Source organism: Pan paniscus, chromosome 6 (genome assembly GCF_029289425.2).
Source record: "Pan paniscus chromosome 6, NHGRI_mPanPan1-v2.0_pri, whole genome shotgun sequence".
NCBI classification, from domain to species: domain Eukaryota; kingdom Metazoa; phylum Chordata; class Mammalia; order Primates; family Hominidae; genus Pan; species Pan paniscus.
Genome location: NC_073255.2, coordinates 60299011 through 60314926, shown reverse-complemented (window position 1 = coordinate 60314926; position 15916 = coordinate 60299011). Strand labels below are relative to the sequence as shown.

The window sequence follows — 15916 nt, the reverse complement described above, 5'->3', positions numbered from 1 at the left end:
AATTAGCTTTGCTACATGTTCATTATATTACTTCAAAGAAAAAATGTCAAAAGAATCTCAAGGCTGGATGGAATTCTCAAGGGCACCCATCCCAAGTTCACCCCGTGCGAATAATCTCCTTACTCCACACCCAGCTGGCTGGCACAGAGACCACTCCACTGAGGACATGGTGCTGTCCTCAGCAGCTCCAGCCTGCACTGCTGCTCACCCCCACCCCCCAGCGACTGTAGGTTGGAGAGGTGCGTGATGAGGTCATAAAGGAAAGCGCCTGTGCTTCTCTCGGTTCAGTGAAGAAAGACTGGCGAGGGGGTGGAAGGAGGCTCACGAGCATGAATCTCCACAAAGTCAAGTCTGATGTGTTTGACAGTTCCTGGGATGTCTGTACAGTAGCTCCTCTTGAAATCTAAAGCAACATGTCCACATTCTAAACCACTGTCAAAGATAGTAATAAAAGTTAAAAAGTTGGGGGAGGGCAGGGAAACAGACTAGATAAGAAACAGCAAGGAAACAAAAACAAAACATGGCAGAGGAAGATCATCCACAGTCTATATCATGGCAGTGAAGAGGAATGTGTTAACACTCCTCTGTAAGAAGAAAAAGATGGCTGGGTGCGGTGGCTCTCGCCGGTAATCCCAGCACTTTGGGGAGGCTGAGGCAGGCAGATCACCTGAGGTCAGGAGTTTGAGACCAGCCTGACCGATAGATGAAACCCTGTCTCTACTAAAAATACAAAAATTAGCCAAGCATGGTGGCATGTGCCTGTAATCCCAGCTACTCGGGAGGCTGAGACAGGAGAATTGCTTGAACCCAGGAGGCGGAGGTTGCAATGATCTGATCACACTGTTGCCCTCCAAGGCAACAAGAGCGAAATTCCATCTCAAAAAAAAAAAAAAAAAAAAAGAAAAAAGGACCAACATGTTGTGTTAAAATCAATATCCAAGTATATTCTGCTTTAATGAGAGAGGCTAAAGAGCATGACATGGGAAAGTAACAGGAATTCACCAGGAGGGATTAGCAAAGAAGGGGTGGGGTCAAAGGTGACTTGAGAGCCGCATAGGAGAGCTTTTGGAGAGAATCATAAACCTAAGCAAAGGAACCCGAGAGAGAGCTGTAAGAGGCACTGCCCCACTTGGCCAGGGTGGGGCATTGGGGTGGTGAGGACAGAGCAGGGATGGGGTCCTTCCTGGGCCCAGAGTTCATGGAACTTACTGAAGGGTTGAGTGAAGGGAAGGACCTACCCTTCATGACTCAGATTCCCTCTCTGTAATGAGGGATGGTAATCATAACATGTTATCAGGATCCATAGACACTTATCAACTGCCTCGCACCTGCTGCTCAAATTACAGCCTGAAGACATGCATGGTCCCTGTTAGAAATGCAGGCTCTCCCTCACCCCAGCGCCACCCAGAGCCGCTGAGTCAGGGTCTGTATTTCAGCAAGGTGAATGATGAAATAGGTGATGCAGGATGCCCCCTGCACTGAGAAGCGCTACAGGTTTGATGAAGACACAAGCATTGAAGGATGGGCTGTGCTGGCCACAGTCATACAAGTTCAGCATTAAGAATAGCGTGAGCACCTGTGAACTCTGCAGAGCCGGAGTGAAAGTTAGTGCTCGTCTCTTGGAATAACATGACTGCTTTTACTCTAATTTCTGGCAGATGCTTGAGGATCTGCTCTGTGTAATGCACTGGAATTCTCTTTATTAACACAGTTATTTTTGCTTTTGTTTTTAAAAAATCAGCAGCAGCAAGCAAAACCGTTGTCTTCACTCAGCTTCTGATTTATACAGCTAGGAAAGAAAAAGTGAAAACTTAGTGTGGGGGTTTCATTTTCTACTTAATCTTGCTCACTAAGTTTGTCTGTGCCTTTTCTTGTGGGACATTAGGGCCCCAATGTCTTAAAGCAATGTTCACATGCATCTCAGCTGTGTTTCAAGTGTATGGTCTCTGTAAACCCTAACAGGTCGGCCTGAAGGCTGGGTGCCTAATACCCACATGTTTTTAACTCCCTTCCTCCTCTTGGCCGGACGCGGTGGCTCACGCCTGTAATCCCAGCACTTTGGGAGGCTGAGGCAGGCGGATCATGAGGTCAGGAGATCGAGACCGCCCTAACCTCCTGACTAACACGGTGAAACCCCATCTCTACTAAAAATACAAAAAAAAAAATTAGCCAGGTGTGGTGGTGGGTGCCTGTAGTCCCAGCTACTCGGGAGGCAGAGCTTGCAGTGAGCCTAGATAGCACCACTGCACTCCAGCCTGAGGGAAAGAGCGAGACTCCGTCTCAAAAAAAAAAAAAAAAAACCTCCCTTCTTCCTCTCTTCCCCAAAAGGCAGTAGCAGGAGGTTCTTTTTTGTAATGGATAATGTATGTACCTCAAGAGGAAATGTACAGCGTTATACAGTGGAAGAAGAAATATACAGTCTGCAGTCCAATTCTCTTCCTCCCGCTTATCAGTTTTTTTGTGTATTCTTTGAGAAATATTCCATAGATTTACTAATATATGCATATGAAAAGGAAGTCCTTTTAATACTGATAAAAATCACCTTTTATAAAAGGTGAAGATATAATAGTCATGTCTTAAATTAATTTTCAAAGTATGTAAAACAAAAATGTAAAAATATGACAGAGTGATGGAAACTGTAGGAGTGTCAATGCATTGCTATTAATCTGATCAAAATGTAAAAATAAATGGAACATTTGAAAGAAGCGCTTAGATTTTGTACTACAAAGGTGTCCGAATACGTTTATAGAAGTAGAAGCTGCATACCTCCGGATACTAGGGGCTTTGTTTCAAACTTCGTGCTTCTGTGGCGATTTTGGGAAAGTTGCTCAGTTCTCTGAGCCTCAAGCCCCTGAAGCTGGGATCCTAAGAGTACTTCCTTCGTGTCCCCTGCTGAGCACAGGGCTGGAGAGTCAGCACTCACTGAGGGGCAGTAGTTACTACTCCCAGTAGGACACCTGCAGTTTGTAGATGTCTGTAAATGAACAAATGCATGCTCTGCACCCACTTGGAAATGAAAGACTAGTCCCATAAATGATGTATTAAGTCAAAAAGGTGGGAGTGGAGGACTCTGCAGTGCTGGTTCTTTCCTCCACCCTCTTTCCAGGCCCCACCTCTGTTCTTCCAGGGCTCCAGCCAGGAGCCTTGAGGCCAGTTGGCCTTTTCTCTCGACACCACCCTGGCTGCCACCACCCTTTATTCAGACTCTGATGAGAGCCTCCCTGGTGGTTCTCTTGCTGCCTCTTGCTTCCAGCAAGGCAGCCAGAGTCACAACAGGAGCCAGGGCTTGTGCTCCCAACACTCTCATGGGCCCACTGTGCCACAGAAGCACTTTGAGAGGCCAAGGAGGCCCTCTCTTCTCTCAGCACTCCTCCTGGCTGCCCAGCGGGCTCTGGCCTCTCCTGTGACCCCTCCTGGCTCACTCCCCTGCTGCCACTCACTGGCCTGTGGCTTGTCCTGAGACCCTCCAGACAGCCATTCCTCTGCCTAAAAGTCTCTTTCTCCATGGACATGCCCAGGTACACGGCACACTCCTCCAGTACCTGCTGCCTGCCCCTTCTGCCCAACAGTTCCATTTCCTTGAGGTCCTTCACCTCCTCATGAGGCATGCAGACACAAGGAAAAATGGCACTGCCCTTCCCCCTCCCCGTTGGCTTTTCTTTTTTCAATTTTCCTGCTTTATTTTCATCTTTAGCACTTATCACCAACTAACCTATTTTTCTTACCTTGCTCATTGTCTCTCTAAACTGCAAGTAACGTGAGAACTGAGATTTTCAGTTTTTGTCATTGTTACATCCTCAGTGCCCAGAACAGTGCTGGCACTCAGTGAGAATTCAGTCTTTGTTGAACACACAAATGGACATAGGCGTCAATGAAAGGAATGCAACAGCATATGCAGTACATGTTCAGCCAATTTTTAGAGGTATTAATAGATTCATAGCTTTATTCTGTTAAAAGTTTATGAAAAAGCAAATGAACTGAGCTCTCCTCAAAAGAGGCTCAGAAATTAATAAAGTCACAGAAATATATAAAGAGTGGGTAAAATTAAGCCTGGGAAGTAGAGATGGGAGAAATTATAAATGAAATACAAATTAATTGTAAAAATCAGAAAAATATAGTTATAAATCTAAGTTAGCAGTTGATAAAAAGCAATAGAGCAAATCACATTGCTTGTTCCCCTCCTGATAAATCTAATCAATAAAGGAGAAGAACACAAAAATAAAAGCATAAATTAAAACACTACAGATTCAAAGGAGTTGAAAATCACAATGAAGTATTCATGAATTGGAAAATCTGGTAAGATGGCAAAGTGCGTAAGTACTTTATGATACCAAAGTGCGTGAAGACATTGAAAATTTCAATAACTCAAAAAGCAAGCAAGAGCTTGAAGACATTTTCAAAGAATTATCTCCCAGAATGTCTTTAAATTCATATGGCTTTTTTGAAACTTTTAAGAAACAATTCATTTTAATGAATGTATCAATTACTGCAAATCATAGGAATGCTACGTATTCATGTTGTAAAGTTAGTATAACTTGGGAATAAACACCAAAATAAAATTATATCGAATCATATTTAGGAAACTGAATTAAGCAATGTGTCAAAATAGTAAACCATCATAACCAACCATGATCTTCTTAACAAAAGATCGTTTTATTTTAGGCACGCAATTAACATTATAAGTTATATCAAAAAGCAATGATTGTCTCAGTAGGTGCTGAAGAGGCTGTCAGCACAATTTGATATATATTCCTTATCAAAACTCTCTCAAAACTAGCCATGTAAGGCCTTTTATTAATGTAATAAAGACCTAATGTAAATTCCTGGGTTCCAGGCTCAAGCCTTCCACTGTGTGCTCCATGTTATCAGCTATGCCTTTTGAACGGGAGATGTTGCATAAATAATTGTTGAGTATGCACTTTAGATTCTTTGCTAACATCACATTTGGTGAAACTATAAAATAATTCCCATGAAAATTGGATTGCTTAGTATCATAACTGATATTTAATAATATTTAATATTGCTCAAATTTCTGGCTAAAATGAAAATATTCAACCATCAGGAAGGAGAAACAAAACTATTACTGTTTGTAAACAGTTTATCATCAGTACTTACCTAAAAATCCTGGAGAATGAGCTCAGAAATATTTTTAAGAGTTGAGACAGTTTAGCAAAATGAACAGATACAACCTCAAACCAAACCAAACTAGAAAGCTCAGAGGACACAGAAATGCCAGTACTGAGCTGGCAACACCTCTGTTGTTTGTGAAAATGTTCTCTGGAACACATGGACACAGGAAGGGGAACATCACATTCTGGGGACTGTTGTGGGGTGGGGGGAGGGGGGAGGGATAGCATTAGGAGATATACCTAACGCTAAATGACGAGTTAATGGGTGCAGCACACCAGCATGGCACACGTATACATATGTAACTAACCTGCACATTGTGCACATGTACCCTAAAACTTAAAGTATAATAATAAAAAAAAAAAAAGAAAATGTTCTCTGGAAGAGGTAGTTCAAGGCTTTTGGCTACAAGTAACACATACCTCAATTCAGCCAGCTTCAAAAATAAGAAAGAATTGTCTCTTACGATAGAAAGTCACACAGAGGAAGGGCCATGGTTTAACTGCATGGCTCAGCAGCATCCTCGGGCCAGGCTCCTTCCATGGGCCCCTGCTGCCCCCCTCAGCTCTTCCCCCTCCAGCTCTCCTTCCTGGCTGAGAGAGGTCCGCCTGGGTCCTCACAGATGCAACAGTGTCCACTGGAAGGAGAGTCCCTTGAGCACATTGTGTAATTTATTTGGACTTCCGCTTTTGAATCTGTAAAATTGAAATAGTGTGTATCTCATAGCATTCCTCGATGGCTAGAATGACAGGCTGTATGTGAGATACATGAATCTGAGGAAAATGCACTTAGCATGTCATGGGACCCTGAGGTCCTGGTTCTATTCCATGCTTCCTGCACTGAGAGGTACTTGGTTGGAGGCAGGCAATCTGAATGCTCTCCCCAACATCCGGTCAGTTCTCATTTATCTTGGTCTTTCATTTTCCCTCACCCATTTTTTTGTCTCTCCCTTTCAGTTTGCAAACCATTCTCCTTGGGAGAGAATACCATTTAAGGTAGTTTCTTTTGCTATTTGTTTTATTTCTTAATCTTCTTTATTCTCTGTGCACATGCAAAGCCCCCTTTTTTGGCTAGAGTCACTGCTTCAAGCTGCAGCTCCCTTGGGCTTTTTTTTCCTGACTTCATTCTGTATTTGCTCCTGGTAATAATCTCATTTTGTAATTTTGCTCTTTAGTCACAGGGCTTCATTTGGGACACTCACATTTTTGTTCTCTTTGTGATTATTTGTGATTAAGGAGTTGAGGTTATGACTTTTAGGTGCTTTTGATTCCAGAGCCATGTGCCATAGAATCATCTGTGGTTTGTGGGAATGTCTTTGCCGTGATCTCTCTGAAGTCTGTGGGCACATTCCAGGCCCTGCTGGTCTTCTGTCCGCAGGCTTCATGCAGAGAATGAAGTGTCCTTGCTTTCTCTTTCCTAAATGAGTCTCTGCCTCTGTGAGAACTGGGTCCACCTTCTCTCGGTTGCTCTTCTTTGTGGGAGCCTGAATGGTAAGCATGGCCAGCGTCCTGTGAGGAGTTGTAGCCAAATGAGCAGAAGCTGAGCAGCTGTCTGGGTGGGCGCAGCCTCTGCGTGCTGCTTCCCCGGCCGCGCTGCCTCCACCTGGCCAGGGTCCCTCAGCTACTCACATGAGGCTCCAGCATCCGGCCCTGCTGCCCTTTAACCTCAACTGTAGCCTCTCCAGTGTGGTCACCAATTTTTTAACCTAAGGGTTCATGTTCTTGACAAGTACACAGTTTATTCATTTTCTATCCGTTCTCTTTTATATTCCAAATACCTCTCCATCTCCATGTTCAAATATTTCAATCCCGTCCCACCAGTTCCTGGCAGGATCCATCACTGTGTCTATGAACACAAAGATACTGATTAGACTGGATGCAGGTGCTGGTGTTTCTGGTTCTGCAGCGTGAGTGGCCACATTGCAAACATAGCCTGGCTGCCTCTCTTCTACAAAGACCACACTCCCGCACCTCCCTCACCTGCAGCAGGGGGTTGGGATCCTCCGCTCGACAGGAGCCACGGCCTTGGCACAGGCTTGCTGAGTGGGGCAGCCAGTCACTCCTGTCATATCAGAAACAGGTGTGTCTCAGGAAACCCATGCACACCCAGCACAATCTGGCAGCACCAAAGTCCAGATCCAAGTCACCACTCGTCCCCCCTTCAGTCACTCCTCCCGTGTATTTATGGAACGTCTGCCACATGCAAGGTGCCGTTCTGGGCTCTCAGGGAACCAGGGTGAGTGATGCTCTGTCCTCGTGTTCAGAAGGCTCAGAAAATCATACCATACTAGGCAACTGCTGCATACTCACGGACGTGCCTTGTTCTGGGTACCAGAGGACAGGGGTGCCTGCTCAGCTGGGAAGGCAGTGACAGGCAGCAAGAGGGGGCTGCCTGGTGATTCTGAGCTGAGACTGAAAGATACATGGCAATTAGCCAGACCAGAGTCTAGGAGGTGCCTGGCATGAGGTGGTCACAGGCATTCCAGGAGACACGGTTTGCATGGTGAAAGCCTGGGATATGTTATCTAGTGAGGGCCCAGAGAGGGCAGACCGGATCCAGGCAGTGTGGTTACTGCTGGAGATGGAGAATAGGGCAGGCGGTGAGACACAAGGCTCTGAAGTGGGCAGGAGCCCATCATAGCAGGCCCTGTCCCTCTGGAGAGCTCACCGTCCCATGAGTGATTGGTGGGGAGGAATGTAGGGCCAAGCCTGCCACAGCTTGGGTGGCAGGAACGAGCTCTGCCCCTGGTGCCCTGTGTTGAGGCTCCTGCCCATGGCTGCAGGAGCAGCTGGGCCAGAGGGGACAGAGCAGGGAAGCCAGGGCGTGGCTGGAGAGGAGGAGAGGTGAGACCAGAGACCCACGTGCCCTGGGTTGGGAGGGGCTGACTAAAATGGTGTGGGGATCCTGGTGTAACTGGAACGCTGTCAGGAGTCAGGCCCCTGGGCCCCTGGCCTCTGTCCCTCCTGGGCCACATACTCTGTCAGCCGCCTCTCCTTCTCCCTGCATTTCCACCCCTCCCTCTGCGGCCTGCCGGACTCTTTTGCATCCCCAGGAAAGATTGGCCCAGCCCTCCCCCAACCCCCCGACACGCCACTGGCCAGTCAGCTGGGCTAGAGAGGTGGCAGGTCCTGCTAAGAATACAGGCTGCCTGACCATCCCCCTGGCACCCATGGGGCTGGGCCAGCTCACTGAGAAGGGGTGATTGTCAGTTAACATCACAGCGTGTCCTCCCAGTCTTTGCTGAGCCTGGAGTTCCCTTTCAAACCATGCCAAGACTCCCACTGAGGAGGAGATGATGACGTTCAGAGTAAAATGACTCCAGCATTGTCCAGAGACAGATGACATGCCAAGGGTGTGAGTGCAGCCCGGCTGGGAGGCTGGCTGTGGTGGCCTTTAATTCTTAGACGGCGCTCCACACGGGCCCGTGATGCCCCCAGTCTCCTGTGGCTCTCCCATCCCACCCTTGCCTGAACTTCTTCCCCCACTTCACCATCCTGTTTCAAGAGACGCCTGTCATCATAGGGAGAGTCTGACTTTCTGGTTCACTACTGGGTTCAAGTCCTGGTGCTGCTCTAGCGGTAGCGTGACCTTGGTGAGGCACTCACTCTGGCAGAGCCTCTGTTCTCCCACCCAATCCCCATCCCATGCCATTCCCCACCGTGCACACACGGCACAGGCTGGCCTGATGAACACTGGTGACGTGAGGGGCAGCCATGGTTTTACTCACCTCTCCTTACCCTTTCTACCCCATCTTGTGGAGAAAGTCCTCCTGCAACCCCAGCCTCTTCCTAGAATGTTTTGTGTGTTTTCTTTAACCCAACCATCAACCACAAACCAGAACTGAAGGGCTCCTCCCAGGGCACACCCTGTGTAGGGAAGGGAGGGGTGGTGGAGTCCCCTTGCTCCTGGCTATCACCTCTGTGCAGATTGTCCCCACCACACCGGATCCTGCACCAGTGGGCCTGTCGCTCCTTGTCACTATTTTGGCTCCCATCTGTGACTGTAACGCACTGCTCCCTTCGTCCTTGAGGCTTTTGGTCAGTTCTCCTGTTGCCGTTTCCCACATCCCTGTCAGCAAATGAATCACCTCGACCTGCTTCGCCCGGCAGTGGAGGCTGCCGGCCATGTTCACCCACCGCTCCACCAAACCTGTGGTGGCCAAGTCCCTTGCTGTGCTTTTCAGGGCCACACCCCACATGGCTCTGCCCACTCGGCCCACTGTCTCGGGTGCCTTCCTGTGCACCAGCTCCCAGCTAGTAGGCCCCAAGTGCTTTACCAGAGGCCCTTACCCTCACCGAGCTGTGTTCTCCCTGAAAGTTCTCTCTGTCCTGTGTCTGTCCCTACCCCTGCCCATATGCGCAAGCGTTTCCATCCTTACAAAGGCACCTTCTCTTGCCCTGCGTGCCTTCCAACTGCCACCCGTCCCCTCCTACAGTCTTCACCCCCACCCTGGACTGTTTCTCCCTACTGCAGCAGGGACCTGTGTCTACCATGGTGTGAAACTGTAGAGAAAGAGCACGGGAACCCCAAGGCTACAGCCGTGCTTATTTCGATCTCTCTTCACTGGGGAGAGAACATCACTTCTTCCTGAAAATTCTCCCACCCCTTGCTGCCCTGGCTCCTGGCGCACCACCTCCTGCCGCATCTTCCCATTGCCTATGCGTCCTTCTCATCAGCCTTAGACACTTCATGCTCCTCTCCTGGCCTCAGTGCTGCTCCTTCCTGCAGCCTTCTCCTGGACATGCCCATGTTTCCACCACCACCTTCCCACAGGAGGCTCCAGCTCCAGAGCTGCCTCCGCCCTCTCCAGTCCAGCAGGGACTTTTTCATCTGCCCCGCCCTTGTCCTGGTGCTGCTGTAGCAGTAGTGTGACCTTGGTAAGGCGCTAATTCTTGCAGAGCCCCTGTTCTCCTGTATTGCCCTGCCTGTTGGGGGGCCCTTATTGAGACCAGAACCTAGGGCCTTTTCTTCTCAGCCCTTGTCTCCCACGCTGTGCGCTCCCCATCGAGTCAATCCCAGGCCAGTCATTGCCGACAACCCTCAGTGCCTCATTCTCTCTTCTCCATTTTTTCTCTAATATTCAGAAGCCTTCATAATGTCTTGCTTAGACTGTTGCAATGCCCTCTTTTTAAAAATTCTTGGTTTTTTAATTGTATAACATATAGCAGGATCCAGATCTAAATAAAACATAATCTCTGCCCTTGTGAAACTCATGGTAATGGCAGTAAGTCGACTTCTAAATAGAACACACCCAAGGCAGCGGGTGAGATGCATCAGAGCAGCGCAGGTGGCATCTGTGGGACCACACGGCATCTCACTCAGGTGGCGTCTGTGGGACGGCACAGGTGCAGGGCGAGGCAGCCTCTCACACAGGTGGCATCTGTGCCGAGTGCCCTCCTGGCAGTTGAGAGCGCTCAGTGAGAGACAGTGCAGGCCTGGCCTGTGCTTCTGTTCTACATGCTCTCCTTCCGCACATGTGCAGATTCCCATGGTCTGACTTATGTGGGCTTTGGGACATCTTGTGTACCTTGATGGGCATGTTTCTAGAGTCAGAACTATATCACACTGTGTCGGGGAGAATTGCAAAAAAAGAAAAAAAACCCTACACAATATTCACACAGGGGCAGCTTCTTTGACACTTGAGTGTCTCCCTGAGCTAAAGGAAGCCTCATTTCAAAAGCACCTGAGTCGTGTCACAAAATCAGCTATACCCAGGGAACACCCAGCACTTTCACGGTTTTGTCTGATTCTTTATTTACATATGCATAATTCTATAGTGTTAATCTGCATGATCACAGTAAGCACACTGAAAACAGCACCTCAGAGAGAGGGCTAGATTTGGGGTTGGGTGTCCAGCCTGTACCCTCCTGTCACCTTCCGTGGTGCCCCCATGCCCTGCTCCTCAGCTTGTCACTAGGGAGTCAGCCTGCGGCTCCGCTCCTGACCCATGGAGCGTCAGGATCAGCTGCAGCCTGGCTATGTGTGCCCAGGTGCATGGCCTCCCTGCCTGTGAGTAACTCCCGCCCTGAGGGCATGCTAGCCCGGCAGGTAGAATGGAGACCTTACTTCAGAAATGGTCACCAGCCAATGGCGTGCCCAGAGGGGTTGTGGAGCTCCTGCGATAATGCCAGGCTGAGTCACGAAGCCTGGGTGGTCTTTGCAGCTCTTCCGATAGTTCACCGCAGACGGCCTCACCTTACTGTGGCCCAGTTTCCTCCACCCTAATGTGTGAACTGGTAACGTGGAATGTAGTCCAGTAGAATCAAAGCCCCGAGAGGGCAGGGACCTGCCTATTGTGTTGCTTGTCACCACAGCCCAGGTGCCCCCTCACCGGGCATGTTGGGTCCTTCATACACTGTCGCTGAGTGAATGACGGGGCGTGGTCTGCTGGCCCTGCAGCCTGCACATACTTGGGGTGTGATGGGGCTTTCCCTTCTGTGCTCACCTATGTTCGTCTGTCTTTCAGGAGCCCAGCAGCCGGGGCCGCCCTATTACACCGACCCAGGAGGACCGGGGATGAACCCTGTCGGGAATTCCATGGCAATGGCTTTCCAGGTCCCACCCAACTCACCCCAGGGGAGTGTGGCCTGCCCGCCCCCTCCAGCCTACTGCAACACGCCTCCGCCCCCGTACGAACAGGTAGTGAAGGCCAAGTAGTGGGGTGCCCACGTGCAAGAGGAGAGACAGGAGAGGGCCTTTCCCTGGCCTTTCTGTCTTCGTTGATGTTCACTTCCAGGAACGGTCTCGTGGGCTGCTAAGGGCAGTTCCTCTGATATCCTCACAGCAAGCACAGCTCTCTTTCAGGCTTTCCATGGAGTACAATATATGAACTCACACTTGGTCTCCTCTGTTGCTTCTGTTTCTGACGCAGTCTGTGCTCTCAGATGGTAGTGTGGTGACAGTCCCCGAGGGCTGACGTCCTTACGGTGGCGTGACCAGATCTACAGGAGAGAGACTGAGAGGAAGAAGGCAGTGCTGGAGGTGCAGGTGGCATGTAGAGGGGCCAGGCCGAGCATCCCAGGCAAGCATCCTTCTGCCCGGGTATTAATAGGAAGCCCCATGCCGGGCGGCTCAGCCGATGAAGCAGCAGTCGACTGAGCTGAGCCCAGCAGGTCATCTGCTCCAGCCTGTCCTCTCGTCAGCCTTCCTCTTCCAGAAGCTGTTGGAGAGACATTCAGGAGAGAGCAAGCCCCTTGTCATGTTTCTGTCTCTGTTCATATCCTAAAGATAGACTTCTCCTGCACCGCCAGGGAAGGGTAGCGCGTGCAGCTCTCACCGCAGGATGGGGCCTAGAATCAGGCTTGCCTTGGAGGCCTGACAGTGATCTGACGTCCACTAAGCAAATTTATTTAAATTCATGGGAAATCACTTCGTGCCCCAAACTGAGACATTGCATTTTGTGAGCTCTTGGTCTGATTTGGAGAAAGGACTGTTACCCGTTTTTTTGGTGTGTTTATGGAAGTGCATGTAGAGCGTCCTGCCCTTTGAAATCAGACTGGGCGTGTGTCTTCCCTGGACATCACTGCCTCTCCAGGGCATTCTCAGGCCCGGGGGTCTCCTTCCCTCAGGCAGCTCCAGTGGTGGGTTCTGAAGGGTGCTTTCAAAACGGGGCACATCTGGCTGGGAAGTCACATGGACTCTTCCAGGGAGAGAGACCAGCTGAGGCGTCTCTCTCTGAGGTTGTGTTGGGTCTAAGCGGGTGTGTGCTGGGCTCCAAGGAGGAGGAGCTTGCTGGGAAAAGACAGGAGAAGTACTGACTCAACTGCACTGACCATGTTGTCATAATTAGAATAAAGAAGAAGTGGTTGGAAATGCACATTCCTGGATAGGAATCACAGCTCACCCCAGGATCTCACAGGTAGTCTCCTGAGTAGTTGACGGCTAGCGGGGAGCTAGTTCTGCCGCATATAGTGTTGATGTGTGAATGCTGACCTGTCCTGTGTGCTAAGAGCTACGCAGCTTAGCTGAGGCGCCTAGATTACTAGATGTGCTGTATCACGGGGAATGAGGTGGGGGTGCTTATTTTTTAATGAACTAATCAGAGCCTCTTGAGAAATTGTTACTCATTGAACTGGAGCATCAAGACATCTTCTGGAAGTGGATACGGAGTGATTTGGTGTCCATGCTTTTCACTCTGAGGACATTTAATCGGAGAACCTCCTGGGGAATTTTGTGGGAGACACTTGGGAACAAAACAGACACCCTGGGAATGCAGTTGCAAGCACAGATGCTGCCACCAGTGTCTCTGACCACCCTGGTGTGACTGCTGACTGCCAGCATGGTACCTCCCATGCTGCAGGCCTCCATCTAAATGAGACAACAAAGCACAATGTTCAATGTTTACAACCAAGACAACTGCGTGGGTCCAAACACTCCTCTTCCTCCAGGTCATTTGTTTTGCATTTTTAATGTCGGTTTCTCCCTTTATTTTTTGTAATGAAAAAGCACACTAAGCTGCCCCTGGAATCGGGTGCAGCTGAATAGGCACCCAAAGGTCTGTGACTAAATTTCATTTGTCTTTTTGATAGCAAATTATGTTAAGAGACAGTGATGGCTAGGGCTCCACAATTTTGTATTCCCATGTTTGTGTGAGACAGATTTTGTTTTCCCTTGAACTTGGTTAGAATTGTGCTACTGTGAACGCTGATCCTGCATATGGAAGTCCCACTTCGGTGACATTTCCTGGCCATTCTTGTTTCCATTGTGTGGATGGTGGGTTGTGCCCACTTCCTGGAGTGAGACGGCTCCTGGTGTGTAGAATTCCCGGAGCGTCCGTGGTTCAGAGTAAACTTGAAGCAGATCTGTGCATGCTTTTCCTCTGCAACAATTGGCTCATTTCTCTTTTTTGTTCTCTTTTGATAGGATCCTGTTTCCTATGTGTGCAAAATAAAAATAAATTTGGGCATGTGCTTTGATTGTTTTGTTGGGGAAGTGGGAAAGAGGGTGGAGATGAAGTTTCTAATGAGGAAGGGTGTACAGCAGATCCTTGGTTCAGTGGGGTGAGGTGGGTGGAGGATGCACCTGGTCTCAGGGGAACCAGAAACTAGATGTTATTTGAGAATGTAAGATACAAGCTATGGAGACAATTGTCCCCAGTGGGTAGGAAGACAGAAGCATCGCTGAAGTAATGTACTGTTGATACTGTAAGTTAACCTTGAGCTAGGGCTGTTTTTCACAGGTGGGGGAGCCTTCATTTTAAAACACAGCTCTGCTTGGTCAGAAATAACACTTCTCTCACAGATGCTGCTGAAAGGTGTAGCTGCTACAGTTAAACTGCATTTTAATTATTTATTTTTTATTTTATTTTATGTTTTAGAGATGGGGTCTCACTGCGTTTCCCAGGCTGGTCTCAAACCACTGGCCTCAAGCAATTCTCCTACCCCAGCCTCTCAAGATGTATTTTAGATGTATCACTAATTGACATAATGTTTGCAAAGAAGCATTTTCTATTTTGCTTCCTTTTTGTTTTTTAGAGACAGGGTCTTGTTCTGTCACCCAGCCTGGCATGCAGTGGTTCAATCATAGCTCACTGCAGCCTCAAACCTCTAGGCTCAAGCGATCCTCCCACTTCCCAAAGCCGTGGGATTACAGGCACGAGCCACAGTGCTTGGTTTATTTTTGCCTTCTTAAAGCATGGGTCCTAGAGCATGGTCCCTCCCCTAAAAGTCTGTAGAGCATTTGGGAATCACAATTGTGTCCATCCCTGGGAGACTGGCAGTGCACACAAGTATATTGAACAGTCTGAGAAGCATCTTAATGCTGTTTAATCCAGCACTCCCCCAAATTAGTAGGCCATACAGTTCTTTTCCTTGTAGCAGGCAGTGCTGGCAGTAAGCACACCACTTCTGCCCACCCCATATTTGAGGACAGCTGCCCTGAAAGGCAGAACAAAGAAAGGGCAGCAGTGCTCCCAACTCTGTTATTCTGCACCCTTGCAGCTGGGCCTTTTATCAAAGTGCTGTTCTCAGGAAGGGCGCCGACAAATCCACTGACTACTTGGCACTGTGTGTGGTTTTTGAAAGTCTGTTTGATTTTTTTAATATATTTTGCATCTGTTTTCACCTTTAAAAGGCAGCTGCAGATGACCCATTTTTGTGATAAAACTAACTCAGAGTACAGGTGCAACCCCACTGATGTAAACAGCTTTTGAGGCTTTGAGGTTTTAGATGACAGTCATCTAAAACACCAGCTTCTCAAATACATCAGCTTCAGGCCTGGGCTGAGCCTGAGGAGCCTCCTAGGAAGTTAGAGATTTTCGAGCTCAAAGGGCTCAGGAGAGGCCCAATAGTTTTCATGCTTCATTAACCCGAAGGCTTCCCGACAATTGTCCAGGGGTTCCTCAAATGCTCGACTACAAAATAAAATGTTATTTTACCACTTCTAGGCATTTTGTCCTGAAACATTTAAAGCATACAGAAAAGCTGAAAAAAAATTACCGTGAACACTCATAAACCCACTACCTAGATTCTACAACTATTTATACTATAAAAACTAGTGTACTTTAAAAGAAAAAACTAGTGTACCTTTTCTGATACTTTATATACTGTATTTTAAAGCTTTGATAGTCACTTTGATCCCAGAATAAGGTAAAAATTAGTTTATCCTCAAATACTGTGACCTGCCTCTCCCTTTTCATTTATCCTAAGCACAGTTCTAGTCAAATCCTTCGAACACTGAGATCTGACCTGCCCATTTTTGCAGGAAAACATTATCTTCCCTCCTGTCCCGTGGTACTCTGGGGCTTCACTCCTCCCTTAGGCCAAAGACCTATCTCCACATTGGTGTCATT

General features: G+C 48.4%; 1 protein-coding gene across 12 annotated transcripts in view; it reads left to right on the top strand.

Annotated features, from left to right (window-relative positions):
• The window catches only part of VOPP1 (VOPP1 WW domain binding protein), a 101785-nt gene extending 87753 nt beyond the window's left edge, over positions 1–14032 (top strand). For 6 of the 12 annotated variants that reach the window (XM_034964137.3, XM_063605711.1, XM_034964131.4 and 3 more), the window contains exon 5: positions 11594–14032. In XM_034964137.3, coding sequence (XP_034820028.1) covers positions 11594–11784 — 191 coding nt within the window. In that variant the 3' untranslated portion in view covers positions 11785–14032. Of the gene's footprint in view, positions 1–6; positions 240–11593 lie in introns of all 12 variants that reach the window. The other 6 variants (XM_034964133.4, XM_034964130.3, XM_055115965.1 and 3 more) reach the window with 2 other exon arrangements.
• The last annotated feature ends 1884 nt before the right edge of the window (positions 14033–15916 follow it).